General features: G+C 42.2%; 1 protein-coding gene across 3 annotated transcripts in view; it reads left to right on the forward strand.

The window, feature by feature from the left end:
• The first annotated feature begins 6,153 nt into the window (after positions 1-6,153).
• Positions 6,154-26,887, forward strand: part of LONRF1 (LON peptidase N-terminal domain and ring finger 1) — a 46,269-nt gene continuing 25,535 nt past the window's right edge. Inside the window, exon 1 of one of the 3 annotated variants that reach the window (XM_086380744.1) lies at positions 6,154-7,006. In XM_086380744.1, coding sequence (XP_086236870.1) covers positions 6,286-7,006 — 721 coding nt within the window. In that variant the 5' untranslated portion in view covers positions 6,154-6,285. The remainder of the gene's footprint in view (positions 7,007-26,887) is intronic. The other 2 variants (XM_086380746.1, XR_015156339.1) reach the window with 2 other exon arrangements.

Here is a 26,887-nt window from a genome sequence, read left to right on the forward strand (position 1 = left end):
AAATTCACTGGGTATTTTTTTTTTTTAAGTATTGCTGATGCTACAATTCTACTTCTACTTCTCTAGCTCAAATATTATTTTGTCAGATCCTGTCATAAGAAACCATGTTAGAAGTTCCATTCTGTATTGTTAAATCCAGCCGTGTTCATATAGTGGCTCCTACTCTGCATTGTGTATCCTTAAATCCATAGACTTCCAGCTGTGGCACAAACAGCCAAAGCCATCACAAGCAGAAGCTGAGCCCCAGAGCACACGTGTATGTTCACTCTGTGCACCCTCTGTGTGAAGCACTAGAGCCCCTTCCTTATCCTTTCATTCAACAGTTTTTTAAAATTGAGGATCTATTTATGTGTTCTAGACATTGAAAATCCAATGGAGAATAAAGCAAGTTTATTACATAAAGTTTCCCTTATAGAACTCATACTCTTGGGGGAGACAGACAATAAATAAGAGAAAGAAAACATAACGGTTATACTAGTGATAAAAGCTAAAGATAAAAAACTGGCAAAAGAGATAGGGAGACTAGGCAAGACATCACAGGTGCCATTTCATCCAAAGTCTAAAGGTTTGCTGGAGGCTGGGACAGACCAAGTTCCGGGTCATGGGTGGGCCTTTGGATTTTCTTCTGAGTTAAAACGAGAAATAACTGCTGTGTTTCGAGGAGCACACGGTTCGTGTTATAAGGTGCTGATAACAATGAAAGGGTGTCATGACAACAGCAGAGGCCAGCGGCAGGAAACTAGGTGCGAGATGCTGCTGGTGGCTGGCACCAGGGCGGTGTCAGGGGAGGAGCGAGATGGGGTCAGAGTCTGGATATATTCTGAAAGTAGAACCCAGAGGATTTTCTGGCCCACCATTCATGAAGTATGAGTGAAAGAGAGGAGTTGAGGATGACTCCCAAGAATTTTTGGACCCATATACGCATCCCAGCAGATCTTCTCAAATTTTCAAAGATTTTCTGATACACCCAGGAGTTTAAGAAGCATTTCCAAATAACAGTAGTAGTAATAATGCTAGATTCTATCCAAATGAGTAGTGCTTTATAGTTTTCAAGTTATTAAAGCTTTATTTGCTATATTAGACTGTTAGGTATTTGTTTTCTTGATTTATGTATACATACGTTTTGTTGGTTATAATTTTCTTTTTATCTGTTCTCACCTGCGAAATTTTTTCTTACCTAAAGAGTGCCAAAACCCATGATGTTATTTTAGTTGAGATGCTGATGGCTTGACCCAGGGTGATGGTGGGGGCGGCAGGGAGTTGGGAAGCAGAGGGAGCAGAGAGAAGGAGTCAGAGTCTGAATATATTCTGAAAGCAGAACTAGAAGGATTTTCTGGCAGGCCTGATTGGATGTATGAAAGCCGAGAAATGAAGAATATAAATTGTCCTAGTGTGTTAATGGTAATGTCTTCTTATCTCTGATTAGGGTGAAGAGTATTAGGTGATAGCATTAATTTGTGTGTGACTCATTCAGCAGTTATTATCTAATGCCCTGAGTGCTTGAGACACATCAGTGAACAAGACAGGCAGAAATCCCAGTTTTCAAGGAGCTTACAATTTTGGAGGACAGACATACACACACTCTCTCTCTCTATGTTTGTGTGTGTGTGTGTGTGTATATATAATTTCAGGTGACAGTAAGTGCTAAGGTGAGGGGTGAGAGGAGAAGGAAGGAGCATAGACAATACCAGGGGATTTGTGTGTGGTTAATTCTCAGAACTTGTTAAATAATGTGTGGGATTTATTCCTATGTCTGTTTCTATTTAACAGCTTGATACTGGGAACTGCATTCCTTTTATCAATTTGACTACCAGTAAAATAGAATATGGGTTATGTCCTTAGCATTTCTATGTTCTTCAGCGTATTAGAAAAGAATTAAGGATGATGCTCTTGAGCCCTTTGATGGTGTTCCCCATGGGGATGGTGGTTTAGTCACTGAGTCATGTCTGACTCTGCGACCACAGACTGTAGCCCACCAGGCCCTTCTGTCCATGGGATTTCCTAGGAAAGAATACTGGAGCGGGTTGCCATTTCCCTCTCAGGGGATCTTCCTGACCCAGCGATCGAAGCCGGGTCTCCTGTACTGCAGGCAGATTCTTTACATACTGAGCTCCCAAGGATAACATTATTTTAATACTGGGCAATACTTGGTGAGACAGTAGTCACTGCAGGCCACTGGGTTTAGACATCTACTTACCATCACCTCTATTTAACCTACTCAGTTTGTGTTCATTAGGGCTTTTCACTTAGAACACCATTACTGCAATCATATACTGTATTTTTAGCATCTTATATAAACTTCCCCACAAATGCCCAAGTTATGTAACCAGCTCCCCTCCCCCAGGCTTTCCTTCAGCCTCTCAGAGACTGTTAGAAGGGGCGAGGAGGTGTGTGTGGTGGGGGATCTCTGTCCGGCCGAAAACGCTCACGTCCCAGGGCTGGTTCTCCCTCCTCAGGACACGGCTGGGTGTGCACCCATCAAGTGTGTTTCTCATCCCTCCTTTTCGCTTTTCAGCCTTCACCTTCTGCTGTTACATTTTCATCAGGTGCCACGTTGCTGCACTCCTGTGCCTGGGAGACCATCTGCCTCCTCTCACTGTGTTCAGACCAACCCCCAGGACTCTGCTCCAGAGGCAGGAGGCACCTGAAAGAGAGTTCCAGTTCTGGCATTTCACAGGTGGCAGACGAGGCTCAGCAAAGCCAGGGGCCTTCCTGCCTGGCACAGAGGCACAGGCGCAGTCCACGTCTGTGGAGTCTCTAATGTGACTTTCATAAGCGAGCAGCTCCTCAGGACTCAGTGTCCTCATGGCTGTAAAACGAGGGGCGTGCCAGGTGGGCTCTAAACTTCCTTCCATCTGGCCCTTACGTATCAATATGCTATTGGCTACACACTGACTATATTTCATTTTAGAATTGACTGTTCTCAGTGCATTGACCAGAATGTTACTAACTGAAATGAATCAGGAAGAGGACATAATTTTGCTTGGCTCTTTAAAGCTTAAATTCTGTCTGTCTTCTTTTTTAATGGTAAGAATGTGAAGAAACAAATGGTAAATTCACCCACAGTTAAAAAAAAAAGAAAGAAGGAGGTTCAGATACACATCTTCAGCTGACTCGTGCACAGGAAAAGCACTGTGTTACGTGATGCTTAAATAGTTTACCTAACTATATCAGGAAAAGGCTCCTTCTGGCGCAGTGGGGGCGGGGGAGGGCTGGGATACGCAGGGAATGATGGTGATAAGCATTTTCCAAATTAGGAAACAGATATGCTTTTCTTCGTACTCTTACATAACTGATCTATTTTAGAAGACAACACAAAAAACTGAAATGAAATACAAATCTCATCATTTTACTACTTTGTTAGCTAAGGCACAAGCAAGTAACGCTGGAAGGGAAAGAAAGGAGAGTTTTACCCCATCCTATTCCTCTTGGTCTGGAGGTTACCGCCCCCTCCACCCACCACACACACACACACACACACACAGGATTCCCTCTCTTCTGTGGCAGGCTGCTGGGTGAGTCAGAGACCAAAGTCCAAATTTTTTTTTTTAATGAATGAAGAAAGATACTAATTTTTCTCTCCTTTGAATTGAAAACGCACCCACATCAAAGTACATACCCTCTCATGGTGGCACAGAATGATAGACAAGTAACCTGTCTTAGAGCTGGTGATAGTTTTGCCCCAGACTTCCTGACTCAGAGGGAAATTGTGCAGCACACAAAGGCCGCAGAGGCAGTACAACCTCTTACATAAATAAGTTACATAAATGAGAACCAGTTATGTAAATGTATAAACCAGCAAACACGAATTATAACCATTCACAAATGCCAAGGAGAACACAGCAAGACTCCTCCTACAGTCCCATCCCCCGCCCCCATATTATCAAAATTGTACTATTTTATTTCACACCAGAATCAGATGTGGCTATTTGTCACATTTATTGGGGAAAGAAATTCCAAAGGACAAATGATGTTTCATACTATTTTCTGAATATTATATTTTACTTTGGGGGGAAATCCCCTAGTTAAACCTGAATTATATTTGATAAGAAATATAAGCATATTTATCAACTTACACTTTTTTGTGTAATCATGAACACCATGTGTTAAGTAGTTACTATTGTATATTCTGCATGTGGCTGTGGCTGTTAAGGATAGGAATACATCACAAAAGTAAATGCCCATGGGCATATGGATATTTGTTTTATTACTTACAGTTTCAAGTTTCAGATGAGTTTGTGGGTATCTGACTAATGTCATTCTTCAGTGTATTGAAGGATGGCAGTAACTCAGGGGCCTGGAATCAGATTCAGGGTTGTGCTTGTAAATCAATAGTAATAAGCCCCACCTCAATTGATTGGAAGTTGCTCCTAGGGTTTCAGCTCCAATTTACTTAGGTTCAGTGTGGATGATGAGTGAACTCTGCACCCTATAGGAACAGGCGCATCGGCTTTTTCCTTGTTCCCTTGTGGGCAGGGAGATTTGCTAGTTGTGTAGTAGAAACACGTGTAACTCAAAGCAGTTTTGAGCTTAACTGCCTGTTCTGTATAAAGAGGGATGCTGATGGAACGTTAGCCAGGTTCAGACATAGCATGCTCAGGTTAATGTTCTCTTCAGCTGTTTTGAAAATCTCATGTGAAATATTTTTATTTAAGATCTAATAATAGCATAAAGAGTAAAGTGATTTTAAACCTTTGTATATTTTTAGCTGTGTGATTTTGGGCAAATAGCTTTCCCTCTCTGGGCTATTGTTTATAACCTTTGAAAACAGGACAGCTTTAACAATTTATGCCGTGTGCTGTGTGTAGTCTGACTCTTTTTGACCCAATGAACTGTAGCCCGCCAGGCTCCTCCGTCCATGGGGATTCTCCAGGCAAGAATACTGGAGTGGGTTGCCATACCCTCCTACAGGGGATCTTGCCCACCCAGGGATCCAACCTAGGTCTCCCACATTGTAAGTGGATTCTTTACTGCCTGGGCCACCGGGGAAGCCCCTAACAATTTAGTACCCTACAATCAAATCTATAAATACTTTCAACAGAGAGCTTTAAACTGGTTGCCACCAAGTTTCAAGGAAATATAACCCATTATACAAAAACCAGATCATTTTCCTTCTCCTGTGGGCAAAACTGCAGACCTTGCTTGGGTTGCGGTGATATGGTAACTGCCCTGTGAAAAACATTCATCCTGGCGTTTTCTCTTTAAAAAATGCCAAATGTAGGCCTTAGCCAGTTGTGCGGTAGTAAATGAAATGTGGAGAGGAACATGTGGGCTTCCTCCCTCGATATGGGGGACTGAGTTTTAAACTAGAAAAGCAGCAGTAATTTGGCACCAAGCAAAATTGTCTTACACTCTTCAGGGAGTCGTGTCAGGTAGGTAGTGTGTGTGTAGAGTGTTAGTTGCTCAGTGTCTGACTCTTTGCGACCCCATGGGCTATAGCCGATCAGGCTCCTCTGTCCAAGGAATTCTCCAGAGCTCCCCTGGAGAAGGGCATGGCAACCCAGGTCTCCCGCATTGCAGGCAGATTTCCTTACCATCTGAGCCACATTTCGTTCCTAAAGTTGACCTACTCTAGACTTAGGGAGTCACAGAGTCGTCCCACTGACTGTGCGCGTCCCTGAGACCTCGGCCTCTAAGTGTCCATCTGTAAGTTGGGCATAAACGAGTAAAAATGCAGATGAGCACTGGACCTGTGGTAAACTACACTGGGAAGATCCCAGGGGACCGGAACGGGGTGGGGGCGGGTCCCAACTTAGGTGGGCGTTTATGTCAGGACAGGGATGGTGATTTGGACCTCAGTCCAGCGAGACCGGCTGCCCGGCGGAGAAGTGCCAACGAAGCAGGGGTTAGGGGAGAATCTATGACTGGGGGGGTGGGGGTGAGGGCTCCGGCGGAGCAATCAGGTGGGGGATGGAGCATCGGGCTCCTCCGTGCTTTGTTCGGTTACAAGCCAGGCCCTTCTTTCTGGAGAAGCCAATTAGATCCCCGCCGGGGGATCATCTGACCTCGCGTCTCCCGCCAGGAGGGGCTTCGGCAGGGGCGGGGCCGGCGGTCGCCTCCTCCGGGACCCGGCCGCGGGCCGTGCGGGGGAGTCCCGGGCGCCGCCGCGCAGCCCGGCCCCGCCCCGCGCCCGCCGCGCCCCGCCCCCGGGGCTTCCCGGGCGCGCGCCGCCCCGCCGTGTCCGCGCGCCACGCCCCCCTGCTCGCGGGCCGCGTGCGGAGCCGCGCGCCCCGGAGGCTCCGGGACCGTGGCGGCGGGCGGCGGCAGAGCAGCCGTCCGCGGGCCATGTCTTCCCCGGCTGTAGCGAGGAGCTCCCCGGGAGGGAGCCAGGAGGTGGACTCGCGGCCGCAGAGGCAGGGCCGGTTCTGGGAAGTGGGCGGCGGCGGCGGCGGCGACCGGCTGGAGCGCGCGGCCGCGGAGTCGGAGCGCTGGGAGCTGCTGCTCCGCCGGGGCGAGCTGCTGGCGCTGGGCGGCCACCTGAAGGGCGCGCTGGAGGCGTACGCGGCGGCGCTGCGCCGCGGGGCCCCGGTCAGGCCCGAGTGCCTCGGCACCCTGGTGGACTGCCTGGTGTTCAACTACCGGCTCCGCCACGGCTTGGGCTGGAGCGCGAGCCCGGCGGGGGGCGCCCACCGCGGCGTTAGCGCCGGCGGGCTGCTTAGCTGCCTGGGCTGCCGGGGCTTCCTCAGCGAGCCGGTGACAGTGCCCTGTGGCCACAGCTACTGCCGCCGCTGCCTGCGGAGAGAGCTCCGCGCGCGCTGCCGCCTCTGCCGGGACCGGCTGCCGCCCGCCGCGGCCCCCGATGCCCCGGGGACCTCCCCGCGGCCGCCTCCGGCCACCGCCATCGCCGCCTCCGGCTTCAGGACCAGCGTCGTTCTCAACCACCTGGCCGAAAAGTGGTTCCCGGGCCAGCGGGAGCGAGCCCGGGCGGCCGGCCGGCTCGGGGAGCTGCTGCACCAGGGGCGCTACCGGGAGGCCCTGGCCGCCGCCTGCGAGGAGCTGCGAGCAGGTGAGCGCGCGGGCCCCGCGACCGCACCCTTCCTTCCCCGAAGCGCGGGGCGGCCCCAAGCTCGTCTGCGCCCCAGGCCGGCTGCCGCCCAGGGCTTGCGTCTTGGGGTCCCGGGATGTGTGTGTTTTGGGGGGTGTGTGTGTGGGAAGGGGCGGCGCCCCGAGGTGCTTCGGTCACAATGGGGATCGCCCTGGAGCCGACTGTGACGCGGCGCGGGGTTTCCTCCGCTTCGGCCTGGCGCTGTGGCGGGCGCGCCCCGAGTGGAGCGGCGCGGAGCGGGTGGCCGGGCGAGGCCGCGCGAGCGCGGGATGGGGAGGGAGTTGGGCGAGCCTGAGCGTCGGCTCGCTTCCTGCCGCGCTCTTTCCGGTAATTGGCCGCCGGGGCCGGGTCCGCCGCGGGGAGACTCCTTGCCGGGGCGGGGAAGAGGATCCCCAGCCGAGGCTGGGCGTGCAACGTATATACCTTGGTCTCCCGCAAAAGTCACCGGGGCAATTGGAAGCCGCGGGAGGCAGAATTGCATAAGCCGGGGTGGGTGGGGGTGGTGGAGGGCGTTGTGTAACGGGTGACGTCGGGTGGGCGTGGCGGGAGCTGGGCGCCCGCACCCCGCACCCGGAGGCCCGGTCGGAGCTGCCCAGGGTTGTCCCAGTCTTAAATGAGAACACCCGGAGACTTGCTGCCTCTTGATGGTTCCCACCTGTCTGTTTCAAAGCGTGCCCATTTCAGAAACGCGTGTGCTTCCTTTCGAATGCACGTAGCTCACGGTGAAGATAATAGAGGTAGTCTCTGGTGGAGTTCGTGGGCACGCTTGTGTTTGCCTTTCCACACTCTTGATCAAGCTGTGGCGGCGAAGGGCCTCTGAAGATCTTTGGTCTGTTCTTTCGCCGCCAAGAAGCAGTTTCAGCCTGCTAACCTAGGCTAGCCACTTTGCTTAAAGGTGGTTTGGGGCTGTGGAAAGAGACCTTGGCGGAGTTAGTTAGCTGTGTAAAATGAAGCGTTGTTCTTTAAATCGGTGGTTTTCTACCATGGGTATTCCCTCCACCCCCACCCTTGGGACGTTATCAGAGGCAATGTCTAGAGACATTTTTGGTGGCCACCCCTTGTGCTAGTGGAGTGGTGCTGGTACAAATAGTGGGCAGAGGCCACGGAGGCTCTTCAGTATCCAGTAATGCACGGGACAGTTTCCCACACAGTGATCAAGGCCCGAAGTGTCAGTTTTGTCCCTGTTAACCCTTGTGTGAGATAAGCATATTTCAAGATGGAATGGAATAATACTTGGAGAATTAATCACCAATAAAGTAGGTATCCAGAAGATAAACTGATGTGAGGTTTGAGGTGCATTTATAAACTGTAACTGAAAGCATCTTCTTGGAGGCTTTTTTTTTTTTAACCCTAAGCGCTCAGTCATTTTGAAGTAGTCACTATGTTAAGTCATTTAATACCTTTAGAATTCAAACCACAAACTTGGCATGCTTTCATATGCTTTCAGTATCTTTATATGGGGAGTAACAGTTATAGAAGTAGCATGATAGACCCAGAACAAAACAGAACTATTTGGAATACGAAATTCCTCAACAGCTCAGTCTCTCGGGATGAATCGAGTTTGGATGGTCAACGAAGGACAGACCATCTAGGACACGTTCCTGAAAATGAGGAAGCAGAAGCCGGGGCAGTGACATGACTGGTCCACAGTCACACAGCCAGCTGATGTGTGGAGGCAGCACTGTGTCCTGCAGTTCTCCTAAATGTTGGATCAGGGTTCATCCTACCGTTATGGCTCATCCAATGAAAATGTGTAGCATCAATTCCCAAGGAAGTTTTTTGCCACTAGTGTGAAATAAAGGAGAAACTTACTGACAGCCCTATTCATTATTAACTCCCACTGATTTAAATGGTTTGACCTCTTAAATTAGGCATTTTGAAAAAATTCAGGTCCTAATCCACAGAAGAACAGGGAGTATTTACTAATTAAGATCTAGCTTAGCGTTCTATGACCAATAATCTTTTTAATTAAAGAAGATTTTGGGCCTGGGATTGAGGATATTTTTTAACAGGAAAAGACTGAAATACCTACTCTTTCTCCTTTTTTTTTTTTTCAATTTACGTAGACTACATGTGGGAATTTTGTCCATTCAGCTGCTTCATTCTAATTTTGCAGGACTAGAACCCAAGACTCCTTTGACTTTGTCCATTTTCTCCTCATTTTTAGGTCTTTGAAAAATCTTTAATTCCATACTCCAAAATGTGTCTGATTGGTACTAATGAGGATAACTTTTTTCATCTTTTGAATCTTTAGTACAAAGTAGGAAGAAAAAAATCTTAGAGCTAACAAATTATAGTTGATGGAGTGCAGATATTATGTGTTTAACAGTTTATGAGAGTAAATAAAAAGGTTTAGTAGAGTTATAAATCTACTTGTGCAGTTAAGGTTTAACTTTTTGAAAGCTAGTTAGCTAGAAAGGCATTTGAAATGTGTTTGTATAATCGGACAGCTGTACCCCAGATACCTTCATTATTGCTAACAGTGGAAAAAGACAGTGGAAAAAGACTATAATTTCTTCGTATAATTCTTACAATGAAACAAGTAAATACTATTAACTAGAAAAAATAATCAGTCTACAGTTAGCCCACACACATCCAAATTTAAGCCCTTTCAACAAGAAAGGAAAGCTAGAAAACCTTTGCCAAAATCAGAACGTTCCCATTGAGATTACATAAGTTTCTGTTGAATTGAAGTATATTTAGATAACATTTAATCCATTGATCTTTTGGTATTACCTTTCAGATGTTTCATAACTTTGTCTTTTTAGTATTCAAGAATATTATGTAAAGATCTTTTCTGCTTTGGTTCTTTATACTTAAAATGATCCCACTCAGCTATGCTCTTTGTTTTATTTTTAATGAATTTTTACACTGACTTGCCACTCTCCCCACAAAAAAAGACCAACAGAACAGTATAATTTATAATTTGAAATGGTTAGAAAGTAAATAAAAGTCACAGGGAAGAGAACATTTTATTTAAAATACTTGGAGAAAAAAAGTTTTATTTTTAATATTAAAAAATGTTTGGCTATGCTAGATCTTATTTGCAGCGTTCAGAATCTTCTGTGTTTGTTGAGGCATGTGGGTTCATTTTTGTTTTGTTTTGTTTTTAGTTGTGGCATTTGGAATCTGTAGATGCAGCATGTAGGGATCTAGTTCCCTGACATGGGATCGAACCTGGGCCCCCTGCACTGGGAGTGCAGAGTCTTAGCCATTAGACCACCAGGAAGTCTCTGTTTTGATGATTAATTATGTATTCCTTGTCAGGTATTTCAAAATGTTTTATATCATTTCATTGTCACAAAGAATCCTATGGAGTACTATTATCCTCAGAGGGCAGTTGAGGCACCTGGGGTGCCTAGTACAGCCCAGTAGTTAGAGCTGTGCATATTGGTGTCTAACGCCTGGGTTTGAATCCCAGTGCAGTCTCCACCTGCTCTCGGGCCTTGGGCCTGTGTCTTACCTCCCTGTTTTGCTTTCCTTATCTGAAAAGTGAGCAGAGTGTCTACCTCATAGATAGATAACAATCATAACAACAGCCTAGGGCTGTTGTGAGAATTAAGAGAGTCAAATCATGTGAAGTGCTGTGAATGGTGCCTGGCAGATAAATACCCAGCAAATATTAATTAAAATATTCTTAAAATGTAAAATTTGTGCCCCAGCTAGAAGATGATTTAGCCAAAATAGAAATCTAAATCTTACAATATCAAGTCCTGTTCTTTTCTCTCTACCACGTTAATATTACCAGCGCATGTGTGCAGGCTAAGTTGCTTCAATCGTGTCCAACTCTTTATGACCCCGTGGCGGGTAACCTGCCAAGTTCCTCTGTCATGGAATTCTCCAGGCAAGAATACTGGAGTGGGTTGCCGTTCCCATCTCCAGGGGATCTTCCCAACTCTTGGATCCAACTTGGATCTCCTGTTTTGCAGGCGGATTCTTTACCATCTGAGCCACCAGGGTGTATTAACAGAGTGAGGGTTAAATCCTGATTCTGGCCTACATATGTTAATTAGTAGTAACATTTTAGCCTACATCAATGTAGTAACATTTTAGCCTACATCAATAAAATATAGGTGCTGCAAGGCTTTTCTAATAAAAAGATTAGTCCAATTATGTGTGTTAGGCACTAAGTCATGTCCAACTCTTTGAGACCCCATCGACTGTAGCCCAGCAGGCTCCTCTGTCCGTGGGATTTTCCAGTCACGGATACTGAAGTGGGTTGCCATTTTCTTCTCCAGGGGATTTTTCTGACCTAGGGATCGAACTCCGGTCTCCTGCATTGCAGGCAGATTCTTTACCATCTGAGCCACCAGGGAAAAAAGATTAGTCAAATTATAGGTAAATACTGAATACATTTAAAGAAAATGTAAAAGGTATTTTAACATTTTATTAGTGAGGTTAACATGAAGAGATTTGAATTTAATTTATCACCTCAAAGAGTCGGACAAGACCGTGGGACACTTACCCTTCACTTCAATCTTATGTATCCCTTGGAGTGGGGCAGGGCAACCCACTCCAGTATTCTTGCCTGGAGAATCCCATGGACAGAGAAGCCTAGCAGACCGCATTCCATAGGGTCGCAAAGAGTTGTACACAACTGAAGTGACTTACCGTGCAAAATTATGTATGCCCTAACGTACTCTGCCAAATGCTTGAAACAGCAAACATTGACATTTATATGGTGGTTTATACTTTGCAACACATTTTCACTTCCGTTAACTGAGTCTTAACCAAAGATCACTCGAGATAGGAGAACATGTATTAGTACCCCGAATTCATAGAATGTAGAAAAAGAGCTCCAAGAAAGTGACTTTTTAAAGGCAAGCAAATAACCAAGTTACAACTGAAAGCAGAAACTGGGCATATGGATATTGCTTCTAAGACTGATTTTAAAATGAGCATATAAAACATAAATCTTAAGTGTTCTTTTTATTAACAAGTGTTTATTGAGTGCTTGCTCTATACTAGGCTTTGTTTTAGGTGTTGGAAATATAGAGGTAAATAAAATCAAGTGCCTGTCCTGAAGAGAGTTTGTATTTTTTTGTTTCTCTTAAAGTTGCAGCAAATTAGTATTTATTGAAAATAGTCAGAAAAGGGGCTTATTGCTTAACTGATTTCTAACAGACTGAATGTGTATCCTGTATATATCTCTGATTCATCTTTCCTTTAATTTAGAAGTTCCCTTTTAGGATTTTTGCAGTGCCTCACGGTCACTATTATAACAGCATTTTCTCATTGTTATAGAAAATGAAAAAGGGGGTTATATAAATAACTCTTAAGTGATCTGTTTAAAATAATTTCTATGTTTTTACCTTTTATTCATCAAGCAAATGATGAAAAATTTACCGAAGCTCAGTTATCATAGATGTCTCATTTGTATATTAAACTTTGGTTTACTCAGAATTGTTTTTATATTTAGTGAAATATTTCTGGAGGCTTAGATGTACTTAATTATAATGTTAAATGTATTTGTATAGTATTCTGCCTCTAATGGCTTCCCTGATAGCTCAGTTGGTAAAGAATCTGCCTGCAATGCAGGAGACCCAGGTTCGATTCCTGGGTTGGGAAGATCTGTTGGAGAAGGAATAAGCTACCTACTCCAATATTCTTGGGCTTCCCTTGTGGTCCAGCTGGTAAAGAATCTGCCCGCAATGTGGGAGACCTGGGTTCGATCCCTGGGTTGGGAAGATCCCCTGGAAAAGGGAAAGGCTACCCATTCCAGTATTCTGGCCTAGAGAATTTCATGGACGGTATAGTCCATGGGGTCGCAAAAATTCAGACACTACTGAGCGACTTTAACTACTGCCTCTTGCATTATAAAGATATTTTTTGAAATTGTTATTATATTTTACTATAGAAGGTGAATGATTTAAGAGAACTCTAAAATGCTAAGCAGAAGATTCTGTTCAGTTTTTTTTTTTTTTTCCCTTGTGGTATTAATAGAATAGGATCATTCGTTTTTCTTCCCCTCCTTTTGTCCAACCTGCATTACTAATCCCTAAAGATATTTCCTCTGTCCATGGAATTCTCCAAGTAAGAATACTGGAGTGGGTAGCCATTTCCTTCTTCAGGGGATGTCCCTGACACAGGTATCAAACCCAGGTCTCAGGCATTGTGTGCCGATTCTTTATCCTCTGAGCCATCAGGGAAGCCCAAAGATATTTCTTACCTGGCTAAGGATTATTTGAGTAAAAGATGTAGAAAATACTCTTCTAATACCTTGTATTAAGAACTGATTTCATTTATTTATCAACTTGTTTTGAAATATTTTGTATTTTAACAGTAATTGTTATTTATTGAGCGCTTATGTGCCAGGCCTTGTGTTAACTGTTAACATTCATCCCTTTAAAAAAAAAAATATTTATTTGTCTGTGCTGGGTCTTAGTGGCCACACATAGGATCTTTGATCTTTAGTTGTGGCAGACTGGATCTAGTTCCCTGACCAGGAATCAAACCCGTGCCTCCTTCATGGGGAGAGCAGAGTCTTAGCCTCTGAACTACCAGGGACTTCCCCTCAACAGTCTTAAGATGTAGGTACCTAGAGCATTTTATAGGTGAGGAGACAGAGGTTCAAAGAGTTAAATAAATGGTCAAAAGTGAATCAGAACCCAGTGATTATGATCTTAATTAGTATGCCAAACTACTATTCCTGGACTTTATTAATCGCTAATAACTTGTCAGCAGCTCTTAGTTTAACTGTGATAACCAAGTTCTATGGAAAAAATTTGGTATTTCAGTTAACCATTGGAATTCTTAAACTAGCTGAACATATAAATATAAAAAGAAAAGACACTCAAGAGGAATGATAAAAAGGAAATGAACAGGGAATTTTTATACTTACACGTAAGTAATTCAAATAGCCAATAAATAGTTTTAAGGTCAAACTCAGAAAAGGCACACTAAAATAATGATGCTGTTTTTCATTTGTATTTTTAAATTAATTTATTTTAAATGAAACAAAGATGAATATTTTTTAATGATAAAAAGTTCACAAAGAAGATAGACATTGTAAACCATTAGACACAAAGAAACAAATACATCAGAAGAAATATAAGGGAAAAGAAAAAATATATAATCATAATGAGACATACTATTCTCTAAGAATATTTTATGAAGTGCAGAAAAAATAAGAATCAGAGCATCTTGAATGATATCGTTAATAACTTGACTGTAATAGATTTATGTTTAATTAATGTATATAATCTTATATCCTACACAGATATATTTAACATTTTGTGTCTCATATGTTGTTATTAGATGTCCATAGGAGATTTAGAAAAACTGACAAGAAGATAAACATTACTAAATTTCAAAAAGTAGAATTCTTGGTGTGTGATTCAGTTATACATATACCCATATTATTTTTTAATTTTCCATTACAAGATACTGACTGTAGTTCCCTGTGCTATGCAGTAAACCTTTGTTGCTTGTTGCATATATATTTTTTAAAATTAGAAATCTAGCATTCTATTCATAATAAGTTGAACAAATGTAATCAAAATGTCAAAAATTTTTAATTAGGCAAAAATTCATTTTCTAAAATATGTTATACATATTATTTATATATATGTATAGTAAAGCTTTTCTACTGTGCTTGAGAAAGAACATCAAAAAAAGAGAGAGAGATAGAGAAATTGGAAATTATAAAGTAAATGAAATGGGACACTGAATATGAAATAGAAAAAGTGAAACAAACTAAATAAAAGTAAAAGCTCCTCATGTAGTCCAGTTGTTTTTAAACATGGCTGCTCGTTAGAAGGAGAAGGCACCCAACTCCAGTACTCTTGCCTGGAAAATCCCATGGACAGAGGAGCCTGGTAGGCTGCAGTCCATGGGGTTGCTAAGAGTCAGACACAACTAAGCGACTTCCCTTTCACTTTTCACTTTCATGCATTAGAGAAGGAAATGGCAGCCCACTCCAGTGTTCTTGCCTGGAGAATCCCAGGGACGGGGGAGCCTGGTGGGCTGCCCTCTCTAGAGTCGCACAGAGTCGGACACAACTGAAGCAACTTAGCAGCAGCGGCAGCTCGTTAGAAACATATCTGGAGCTCTGGCAAAAAAGAAAAAGCAATATCTGGGCATTTTTTCCCCCCAAAAAATCCCATGATAATTATGATATGCATCTGGATTTTAAAAAGTGATTACAGGTTTTCCTATTAAGTGGTAGTTTTGGTGATACAGAATTCTATTTTTCTGGTGACCAATCATGATACGGTGGTATTAAGTGGGTAATAGTTACATAATCACAGTAGTAAAAGATGTTTATCAGTTCTCACAATCAATAGCCAGACAAAAAATAAAAGATAATTACAATTGCAATCCATAATGAAAACATGATTAACCTAACTATGAAATAAATACATACAATTTTGGGGGGGGTCAAGCAGAGTGATGTGTTAAGTGGAAGTGCACATGTTTTCCATGTGTTTTCATCTGCTCATCCAGTCTATCTCTTTTGGTTGGTCCTTTTAATTCATTTACATTTAAGGTGATTATCAATATGTATGATCCTATTACTGTTTTCTTAATTTGGGGTGGGGTGTTATTTTCTGTAGGTAGGTCTTTTCCTTCTCTTGTTTCCTGCCTAGAGAAGTTCCTGTAGCATTTGTTGTGAAGCTGGTTTGGTGGTGCTGAATTCTCTTTTGCTTGTCTGGAAAGCTTTTCATTTCTCCATCAGATCTGAAGGAGAGTCTTACTGGGTAGAGTATTCTTGGTTGTTGGTTCTTATATTTCACTCTAAGTATATCATGCCATTCCCTTGTGGATTATAGAGTTTCTGTTGAGAAATCAGCTGATAGCCTGATGGGCGTTCCCTTGTATGTTATTTGTCGTTTTTCCCTTGTATGTTATTTGTCGTTTTTCCCTTGTCGCTTTCAGTATTTTATCTTTGTCTTTAATTTTTGTCAGTTTGATTTGCTATATGTCTTGGTGTGTTCCTCCTTGGGTTTATCCTTCCTGGGACTCTCTGTGCTTCCTGGACTTGGTTGACTATTTGCTTTTCCATGTTAGGAAAGTTTTCAGCTATTATCTCTTAAAATATTTTCTCAGGTCTTTTCTTTTCTCCTTTTGGGACCCCTGGAATGCAAATGTTGGTCTGATTAATGTTGTCCCAGAGATCCCTTAGGCTGTCTTCATTTCTTTTCATTCTTTTTTCTGTATTCTGTTCTGTGGCAGTGATTTCCACCATTCTGTCCTCCGGCTCATTTATCCATTCTTCTGCCTCAGTTATTCTGCTATGAATTCCTTCTAGTGTACTACTCATCTGTTTGTTTGTTCTTTAGTTCTTCTAGGTCTTTGGTACACATTTTTTGCATCTTCTCAATCTTTGTTGCCATTCTTTTTCCAAGATCCCGAATCATCTTCACTGTCATTCTGAATTCTTTTTCTGGAAGGTTGCCTGTCTCTACTATGTTTTAGTTGTTTTCCTGGGGTTTTATCTTGTCCCTTCATCTAGGACGTAACTTTCTGCTTTTTCATGCTGGTTGTGTGTTAGTCTCTCAGTCGTGTCCGACTCTTTGTATCCCTTAGATAGTAGCCTGCCAGGCCCCAGGCTCCTCTCTCCATGGAATTCACCAGGCAAGAATACTGGAGTGGTTACCATTCCCATCTCCAGGGGATCTTCCCGACCCAGGGATCAAACCCGGGTCTCCCTGCATTGCAGGCAGATTCTTTACCATCTGAGCCACCAAGCAAGTCCTTAACTTTCTGAAATGCGGTTTGTTTTACTCGCTGTGGGATTGTGGTTCTACTTGCTTCTTCTGCCTGCCCTCTGATGGAGGAGGCTAAGAGGCTTGTGTAAGCTTCCTGGTGGTGGGGAAAACTGGGTCTTGCTCTGGTGGGGATGCCCTTGCTTATTGAAGCTTTAATCCAGTTGTCTGCTGATGAGTGGGTTTTCCGCTCCCTCCCTGGTAGTTATTTGGCCTGAGGCCACCCAGCCCTCAGCTCTATGGTAGGGTTGCTGGCCACTTTCAAGAGGGTTTACACCAAGGGGGACCTTCCCAGCCTGCTGCTCCCAGTGTCCCGTCCCTGTGCTTGGTCCCTGCCGACCCACACCTCGACAGGAGACCCTAACACCAGCAGGTGGTTTTGGTTCAGTCTCCCATGGAGTTACTACTCTTTTCCTCTGGGTCTTCGTGTGCGCGTGGTTTTGTTGTGCCCTCCAAGACTGGAGTCTCTGTTTCCCCCAGTCCTGTGGAAGTCTTGTAATCAAATCCTGCTGGCCTTCAAGGTCAGATTCCCTGGGGATTCCCAGTCCTTTTGTCTGGTCCCCAGGCTGAGAAGCCTGACGTGGGGTTCCAGACCTTCACAACAGCAGGAGCACTTCTTTGGTATTACAGTTCTTACGGTTCTCCAGTCTGTGGGTCACTCACCCGGCGGGTATGGGATTTGATTTTATCGTGATTGTGCCCCTCCCACTGTCTTGCTGTGGCTGCTTCTTTGTCTTTGAATGTGGGGTGTCTTTTTTGGTAGGTTCCAGCGTCCTCCTGTCGATGGTTGTTCAACAGCTAGTTGTGATTTTGGTGTTCTCACAGGAGGAGATGAGCGCACATCCTTCTTCATTCCTGTTTTCTTAGAAAACAAAAATACACAGCTTCTGGGAGTGTAACATTTTTATAAAAGGAGGGTGAGCAGAATATATTGAAGACTTTGTATAATATATCTACATAGCTTTCTACACACTCAACTTTCTAGAAAATAAGGAAATAAACTGATATGTAAAAGCTTATAGGTAAGTGTTCATTGCAGTACTTTTTATAGTAGCAAAAATTAGAAGTAATAGGGAATTTTACATAGATGGTATATATAATGGAATACTTTGCAACCATTAAGTATCTTGTGGATATAATCACATTGATAAAAAGAGCAGATTATACACAGTATATATGGTACATTTTATAAAACTATACATTAAAAATGTAATCTACCCACACAGATAAAAAAGTACAGGTTATATGCCAACACTGGTTATTTCTTAGTTCATGAGAGCATGAATTGAGGAGCTTAAGACAACAGATTTTAATGAATTGCTTTGTGGTAGGAAAAGGATCTTGGTTCTTAATTTTCTGTATTTTTCAAAGTTTATAGGTAAATATTTTATAGCACTTGTTATTCAAAACAAGTTTCTTGAAGATAAATGATGTATACACACCTCTTACTACCCATCACCTCCTGGAAAACCGATTTCTTTGAGAAGTCTCCACTTTGGAGAACTCTCTTCCCACAGCCCATGAGGTACCTTGGACCACTTAAAGCTAGTTTCATCAGATGTGTAACAGAATTTTATTTCAGTTGTTTTATTGACCTAAGTACTCACGATAGACCATGTTGAAGAGAAGAGGGAATGAGGGCAAGGATTGACGAGCCCAAGGGGACAGATTTTAATGAATTTCCCTTGCTTCAGCAGACATTTATCAAAGCCGGAATAGAGGATACAGAGACAGTAAATAATGGAGGTAGCTCAAAAACAGGTTTTTTTTTAATAATTAAATATATGCTACGCACATACAGTGATGGAACGCAATCATAATAGCAAACACTTAAATAGAGCTTATAATTTACCAAGCGCTGTTGTAAGTACTGTGCACATGTTACTTCTGTCTTGAGTAGCCCTGTGAGCCCTGCTATTAGTAGAGGTGAACAGCAGGAACTCTGGATCCAGGTGGCTAGAGGGAGCATCTAGAATCCTTCACTTAGGAGCTGTTTGGTCTTGGGCAAGATACTTAAACTCTCTGTACTCGGTTTCTTTATAAAAATGCAAACAATGTTAGACCCATATAGGATTGTTCTGAAGGCTGTAGATCATTTAGAACAGTTTATAGTTTTTATTGTTACCAAATAACTGTATTAACTGAAAAAAATTATCATCTCACATATTTAAAATTCTTACCCTTTGCTCCTTTGTATATATTTTTGCATTTAAAAAGTCTATTTAAAATTAGTTCAGTTCTTCCCTTGGGGGTAGGTTTTTGTTTTTTTTTTTTTTAATTTTTATTTTATCAGCCATAAAAAGGAACGAATTTGAGTCAGTTGTAGTGAGGTGGATGAACCTAGAGCCTGTTATACAGAGTGAAGTAAGTCAGAAAAACAAATACTGTATATTAACCCATATACATGGAATCTAGAAAAAATAGTACCGATGAACCTGTTTACGGGGCAGAAATAGAGACACAGGCATCGAGAACGGACCTGTGGACACTGGGGTGGGGGAAGGAGAGGGTGGGACGAATTGAGAGAGTAGCATTGACAAATGCATACTACCGTATGTAAAAGAGAGAACTAGCAGGAAGCAGCTGTATAGCCAGGAAATTCAATTCATATGCTTTGTGATGACCTAGAGGGGTGGGTGGAGAAGGAAATGGCAACCCACTCCAGTGTTCTTGCCTGGAGAATCCCAGGGACGGCGGAGCCTGGTGGGCTGCGGTCTCTGGGGTCACACAGAGTCGGACACGACTGAAGTGACTTAGCAGCAGCAGCAGAGGGGTGGGATGGTGGGAGGAGGGAGGTCCAAGAGGGAGGCAGTATACGCATACCTTCAGCTGATTTACTTCATTGTACAGCAGAAACCAACACAACATTCTAAAGCAATTATCCTCTGAATATTATTGGAGTTAGGTTAACAGTGTGTTAGTTTCAGGTATATAGCAAAGTGATTCAGTTATATATATACATGTATTATTCTTAAATTCTTTTCCATTTAGCTTATTACAGAATATTGAGCAGAGTTCTCTGTGCTATACAGTAGGTCCTTATTGGTTATCTGTTTCAAACGTGGTGGTGGTGGTGATTTGGTTCTCAGTCGTGTCCAGCTGTATGCAACCCTATGGACTGTAGCCCACCAGGCTCCTCTGTCCAGGGGATCTTCCCGACCCCGAGATTGAACCTGAGTCTTCTGCATTGTCAGGTGGATTCTTAACCACTGAACCACCGGGGAAGCCCCATTCGGTGGGTTGTCTTTTTGTTTTATGGTTTCCTTTACTGTGCAAAAGTTTTTGAGTTTGACTAGGTCTCATTTATTTTTCGTTTTATTTCCATTACTCTGGGAGGCAGATCTACAAAGGTATTGCTCAGATTTATGTCAGAGTATTTTCTCCCCATGTTTTCTTGAGAGAATTTTCTAATACCAGGTCTTACATTTAAGTCTTTTCTTTTAAAATTGGAGTATAATTCCTTTACAGTGTTAGATTAGTTTCTGCTGTACAATAAAATGAATCTCCCAACTCATCTCTCTCTCTCCTTTCTCCTCTATGTCCCTGTGTCCATGATCTATGACTCCATCTCTATTCCTGCCCTGGATATAGGTTCATCTGTACCATTTTTCTAGATTCCACATGTATGCGTTAATACATGATACTTGTTTTTCTCTTTCTGACTTCACTCTGTATGACAGACTCTACGTCCATCAACACCTCTACCAGTGACCCAGTTCCATTCCTTTTCATGGCTGAGTAATATTCTGTTGTATATATGTACCATATCTTCTTTATCCATTCATCTGTCTTGGGCATTTGCTTTGCTTCCATGTCTTGGCTATTGTAAGTACTGTTGCACTGAACGTTGGGTCATCTGTCTTGGGCATTTGCTTTGCTTCCATGTCCTGGCTATGGTAAATACTGTTGCACTGAACGTTGGGGTACATGTGTCGTTTTGACTTACAGTTTTCCCAGGGTATATGCCCAGAAATGGGATTGCTGGGTCATATGGTAATTCTAGTTTTAGTTTTTTTTTTTTTTCTTTGATGCGCAGAAGCTTTTAAGTTTAATTAGGTCCCATTTGTTTATTTTTGCTTTTATTTCCAATATTCTGGGAGGTGGGTCATAGAGGATCCTGCTGTGATGTATGTCAGAGAGTGTTTTGCCTATGTTCTCCTCTAGGAGTTTTATAGTTTCTGGTCTTACGTTGAGATCTTTAATCCATTTTGAGTTTATTTTTGTATATGGTGTTAGAAAGTGTTCTAGTTTCATTCTTTTACAAGTGGTTGACCAGGTAATTCTAGTTTTAGTTTTTTAAAGAACCTCCATACAATTAATTCTCTACCGTGGCTATATCAGTTTACACTCTCACCAACAGAGCAAGAAGGTTCCTTATTCTCCACACCCTCTCTAGCATTTATTGTTTGTAGATTTTTTTTTTTTTACTTTACAATATTGTATTGGTTTTGCCATACATTGACATGATGTACACCACGGGTGTACACGTGTTCCCCATCCTGAACCCCCCTCCCGCCTTCCTCCCCATCCCATCCCTCTGGGTCATCCCAGTGCACCAGCCCCAAGCACCCTGTATCATGCATCGAACCTGGACTGGCGATTCGTTTCACATATGATAATTTACATGTTTCAACACTATTCTGCCAAATCATCCCACCCTCGCCCTCTCCCACAGAGTCCAAAAGACTGTTCTATACATCTGTGTTTCTTTTGCTGTCTCGCATACAGGGTTATCGTTACCGTCTTCTAAATTCCATATATATGCGTTAGTATACTGTATTGGTGTTTTTCTTTATGGCTTACTTCACTCTGTATAATAGGCTTCAGTTTCATCCACCTTATTAGAACTGATTCAAATGTATTTTTTTTAATGTCAGAGTAATACTCCATTGTGTATATGTACCAGAGCTTTCTTATCCATTCATCTGCTGATGGACATCTAGGATGCTTCCATGTCCTGGCTATTATAAACAGTGCTGTGATGAACACTGGGGTACACATGTCTCTTTCCGTTCTGGTTTCCTCGGTGTGTATGCCCAGCAGTGGGATTGCTGGGTCGTATGGCAGTTCTATTTCCAGTTTTTTAACAAATCTCTGCACTGTTCTCCATAGTGGCTGTACTAGTTTGCATTCCCACCAACAGTGTAAGAGGGTTCCCTTTTCTCCACACCCTCTCCAGCATTTATTGCTTGTAGACTTTTGGATCGCAGCCATTCTGACTGGCGTGAGATGGTACCTCATTGTAGTTTTGATTTGCATTTCTCTTATAATGAGTGATGTTGAGCAACTTTTCATGTGTTTGTTAGCCATCTGTATGTCTTCTTTGGAGAAATGTCTGTTTAGTTCTTTGGCCCGCTTTTTGATTGGGTCGTTTATTTTCCTGGAATTGAGCTGCAGAAGTTGCTGGTATATTTTTGAGATTAATTCTTTGTCCGTTGCTTTGTTTGCTGTTATTTTCCCTCATTCTGAAGGCTGTCTTTTCACCTTGCTTATAGTTTCCTTTGTTGTGCAGAAGCTTTTAATTAGGTCCCATTTATTTATTTTTGCTTTTATTTCCAGTATTCTGGGAGGTGGGTCATAGAGGATCCTGCTGTGGTTTATGTTGGAGAATGTTTTGCCTGTGTTTTCGTCTAGGAGTTTTATAGTTTCTGGTCTTACGTTGAGATCTTTAATCCATTTTGAGTTTATTTTTGTGTATGGTGTTAGAAAGTGTTCTAGTTCATTCTTTTACAAGTAGTTGACCAGTTTTCCCAGCACCACTTGTTAAAGAGATTGTCTTTTCTCCATTGTATATTCTTGCCTCCTTTGTCAAAGATAAGGTGTCCATAGGTGTGTGGATTTATCTCTGGGCTTTCTACTTTGTTCCATTGATTTACATTTCTGTCTTTGTGCCAGTACCATACTGTCTTGATGACTGTGGCTTCGTAGTAGAGACTGAAGTCAGGCAGGTTGATTCCTCCAGTTTCATTCTTCTTTCTCAAGATTGCTTTGGCTATTCGAGGTTTTTTGTATTTCCATACAAATTGTGAAATTATTTGTTCTAGCTCTGTGAAAAATACCATTGGTAGCTTGATAGGGATTGCATTGAATCTATAGATTGCTTTGGGTAGTATACTCATTTTCACTATATTGATTCTTCCGATCCATGAACATGGTATATTTCTCCATCTATTTGTGTCCTCTTTGATTTCTTTCACCAGTGTTTTATAGTTTTCTATATATAGGTCTTTTGTTTCTTTAGGTAGGTATATTCCTAAATATTTTATTTTTTCTTTTTAATGGTGAATGGAATTACTAGAGCTAATCAGTGTTTGTAGGTTTTTTGATGATGGCCATTCTCACTGGTATGAACTGATACTTTATTGTAGTTTTGATTTGCATTTGTCTAATATTTGGTGATGTTGAGTGTCTTTTCATGTGCCTTTTGCCCATCTGTATGTCTTTTTGGAAAGATGTCTAAGTCTTCCAGCCATTTTTGATTGGGCTGATGTTTTGATATTGAGCTGCATGTTGTTGTTCTTGTTTTTCAGTCACTCAGTCAACTTTTTGTGACTCCATGGACTGTAGCACACCCTGGCTTCCCTGTCCTTCACTACCTCCCAGTGTTTGCTCAAACTCATGTACATTGGGTCAGTGAGGCCATCCAACCATCTCATCCTCTGTCACCCCCTTCTCCTCCTGCCCTCAATCTTTCCCAGCATTAGGGTCTTTTCCAGTGAGTTGGCTCTTTGCATCAGGTGGCCAAAGGATTGGAGCTTCAGCATCAGTCCTTCCAATGAATATTGAGAGTTGATTTCCTTTAGGATTGACTGGTTTGATCTTACAGTCCAAGGGACTTTCAAGAGTCTTCTCCAACACCACAGTTTGAAAGCATCAGTTCTTTGGCACTCAGACTTTTTTATGGTCCAGCTCTTGTATTGGTACACAACTACTGGAAAAACCATAGCTTTGACTCTGCAGCAAAATGACGTCTCTGCTTTTGATGTCTCTCCATTTTCCTTTCTCAGGATTGCTTTGGCTATTTGAGGTCTTTTATATTTTCATACAAATCGTAAATTTTTTTGTTCTAAATCTGTAAAGAATTCCATTGGGAATTTGATAGGGATTGCATTGAATCTGTAGATTGCTTTGGGGATGGATTGCATTGAATCTATAGATTGCTTTGTATAATCATTTTCACAATATTGAGTCTTCTAGTCCAGGAACATGGCATATTTCTCCATCTGTTTGTGTCATCTTTTGTCATCAGTGTTTTATAGTTTTCTGAGTACAGGCCTTTTGTCTCTCTAGGTAGGTTTATTCCTGGGTATTTTATTCTTTTTGTTTTGATGGTAAGTGTGATTGTTTAATTTCTCTTTCAGATCTTTTGTTATTAGTGTATAGGAATGCAGGAGATTTCTGTGCATTAATGTTGTATCCTGCAGCTTTACCCAATTCATTGATTAGCTCTAGTATTTCTTTAGTGGCATCTTTAGGGTTTTCTATGTATAGTATGGTGGGATTTGCGGACAGTGACAGTTTTACTTCTTCTTTTCCAGTTTGTACTCCCTTTCTTGCTTTTTCTCTGATTGCCACGGCTAGGACTTCTAAAACTATGCTGAATAAAAATGGTGAAAGCGGACATTCTTGTCTCGTTCCTGATCATAGAGGAAATGCTTTTAGTTTTCACCATTGAGAATGATGTTTGCTGTGGTTTGTCGTACGTGGCCTTCATCATGTTGATGTCTCTTGCCTCTGTGCCCACTTTTCTGGAAAGTTTTTATCATAAATGGATGTTGAATTTTGTCAGAAGTTTTTCCTGCGTCTATTGAGATGATCATATTTTTTTTATTCTTTAATTTGTTAATACGGAGTATCATATTGATGTGTATATTTTGAAGAATCTTTGCATTCATGGGATAAATCCCACTTGATCTTGGTGTTTGATTAATGTATTGGTGGATTCTGTTTGCTAGTGTTTTGTTGAGGATTTCTGCATTTATGTTCATCAGTGATACTGGTCTGTAATTTTCTTTTTTGTGATATCTTTGTCTGGTTTTGTTATCAGGGTGATTGTGGCCTCATGGAACAAATTCCCTCTGCAGTTTTTTGGACGAGTTTGAGCAGGATTGGTGTTATTTCCCTAAATAAATGATAGAATTGGTCTGTGAAACTGTCTGGTCCTGGACTTTGTTTGTTGGAAGATTTTTAATTACAGTTTCAATTTCGTTACCTGTGATTATTCTGTTTATAGTTTCAAATTCTTCCTCATTCAGTTTTGGAAAGTTGTATCTTTTTAAGAATTTGTCCATTTCTCCCAGGTTGTCCCATTTTATTGGCATATAGATGCTTGTAGTAGTTGTCTGTTATGATCATTGTATTTCTGTAGTGTCAGGTGTTATTTCTCATTTTTCATTTTATTATTTGAGTACTCTCCCTTTTTTTCTTTGAATCTGGCTAAAGCTAAAGGTTTATCAATTTTATCTTCTCAAATAACCAACATTTAGTTTTATCGATCGCTATTATTTTCCTCTTTTCTGTTTCTGCTCTGATCTTTATGATTTATTTCCTGCTGACTTGGGGTTTTCTTTGTCCTTCCTTCTCTGGTTGCATTAGATGTAAGTTTAGACTATTTGAGATTTTTCTTGTTTCTTAAGGTGAGATTGTTAGAATTGTTTGAACTGTTTTTGCTGCGTCCCATAAGTTGTGGATCATCGTGGGTTTTTTTTTTTTTTTTTTGGTTGTGCTGGGACTTCATTGCTGCGCAGGCTTTTTCTCTAGTTGCAGGGAGTGGGGCCTGCTCTTTAGTTGCAGCGCACAGGCTTCTAACTGTGATTACTTCTCTGGTTATGGAGCACAGGCTCAAGAGCACAGGCTGAGTAGTTGCGGTGCACTGGCTTAGTTGCTGCAGGGCATGTGGGATCCCAGACCAGGGATCAGACTCATGTCTCCTGTGTTGGCAGGTGCATTCTTTACCACTGAGCCACCAGAAAAACCCCCTTGTGTTTTCTTTGTCATTTGTTTCTGTGTATTTTTTTTTTCTTTGATTTCTTTAGTGATCTCTCAGTTATTGGCAGCACGCTATTTAGCCTCTGTATTTGTGGGGTTTTTTTTTACAGTTCTTCTGCAGTGTCAGATGTAATTTCTCATTTTTTTCCCTGTAATTGATTTCTAATCTCATAACTTTGTGGTTGGAAAAGATGCTTGACACTATTTCAGTTTTCTTAAATTTTTTTTGTCCTGATTTGTGACCCAAGATGTGATCTGTCCTGGAGTGTTCTGTGTGCACTTGAGAAGAATGTATATTCTACTGCTTTCGGGTAGAATGTCCTGTGCTGTGCTTAGTCTCTCAGTCGTGTCTGAGTCTTTGCGATCCCATGGACTTTAGCCCGCCAGGCTTCTCTGTCCATGCGGATTCTCCAGGCAAGAATACTGGAGTGGGTTGCCATGCCCTCCTCCAGGGCATCTTTCCAACCCAGGGATCGAACCCAGATCTCCCACATTGCAGGCAGATTCTTTACTGTCTGAGCCACCAGGGAAGCCCCAGAATGTCCTATAAATAGCAATTAAGTCTATCTGGTCTGTTGTGTCATTTAAAGTTTGTGTTTCTGTATTTATTTTCTGTCTGGATGATCTGTCCATTGGTGTAAGTGGGGTGTTAAAGTCCCACATTATTGTGCTACTGTCGACTACCCCTTTTATGGCTGTTAGCACTTACCTTATGTATTGAGGTGCTCCTATGTTGGATGCATAAGTATTTATAATTGTTGTATCTTCTTCTTGAATTGATCCCTTGATCATTCTGTAGTGTCCTTTCTTATCTCTTGTAACAGTCTTTATTTTAAAGTCTGTTTGATATGAGTATTGCTTTTGATTCCCATTTGCATGGAATATCTTTTTCCATACCTGCACTTTCAGTCTGTATGTGTCCCTAGGTCTAACGTGGATCTCTTGTATACAGCATATATATGGGTCTTGTGTTTGTATCTGTTCAGCTAGCCCTTGTCTTTTGGTTGGAGCATTTAATCCATTTACATTCAAGGTAATTATCAATATGTATGTTCGTGGGTTTTTTCCTTCTCTTGTGTTTCCCGTCTACAGAAGTTCCTTTAACATTTGTTGTACAGCTGGTTTGGTGGTGCTGAATTCTCTTAGC

Source organism: Bos grunniens, chromosome 27 (assembly GCF_055505025.1).
Source record: "Bos grunniens cultivar Pamir isolate PY7600 chromosome 27, Bosgru_T2T1.0, whole genome shotgun sequence".
In the NCBI taxonomy this organism is placed as follows: Eukaryota; Metazoa; Chordata; class Mammalia; order Artiodactyla; family Bovidae; genus Bos; species Bos grunniens.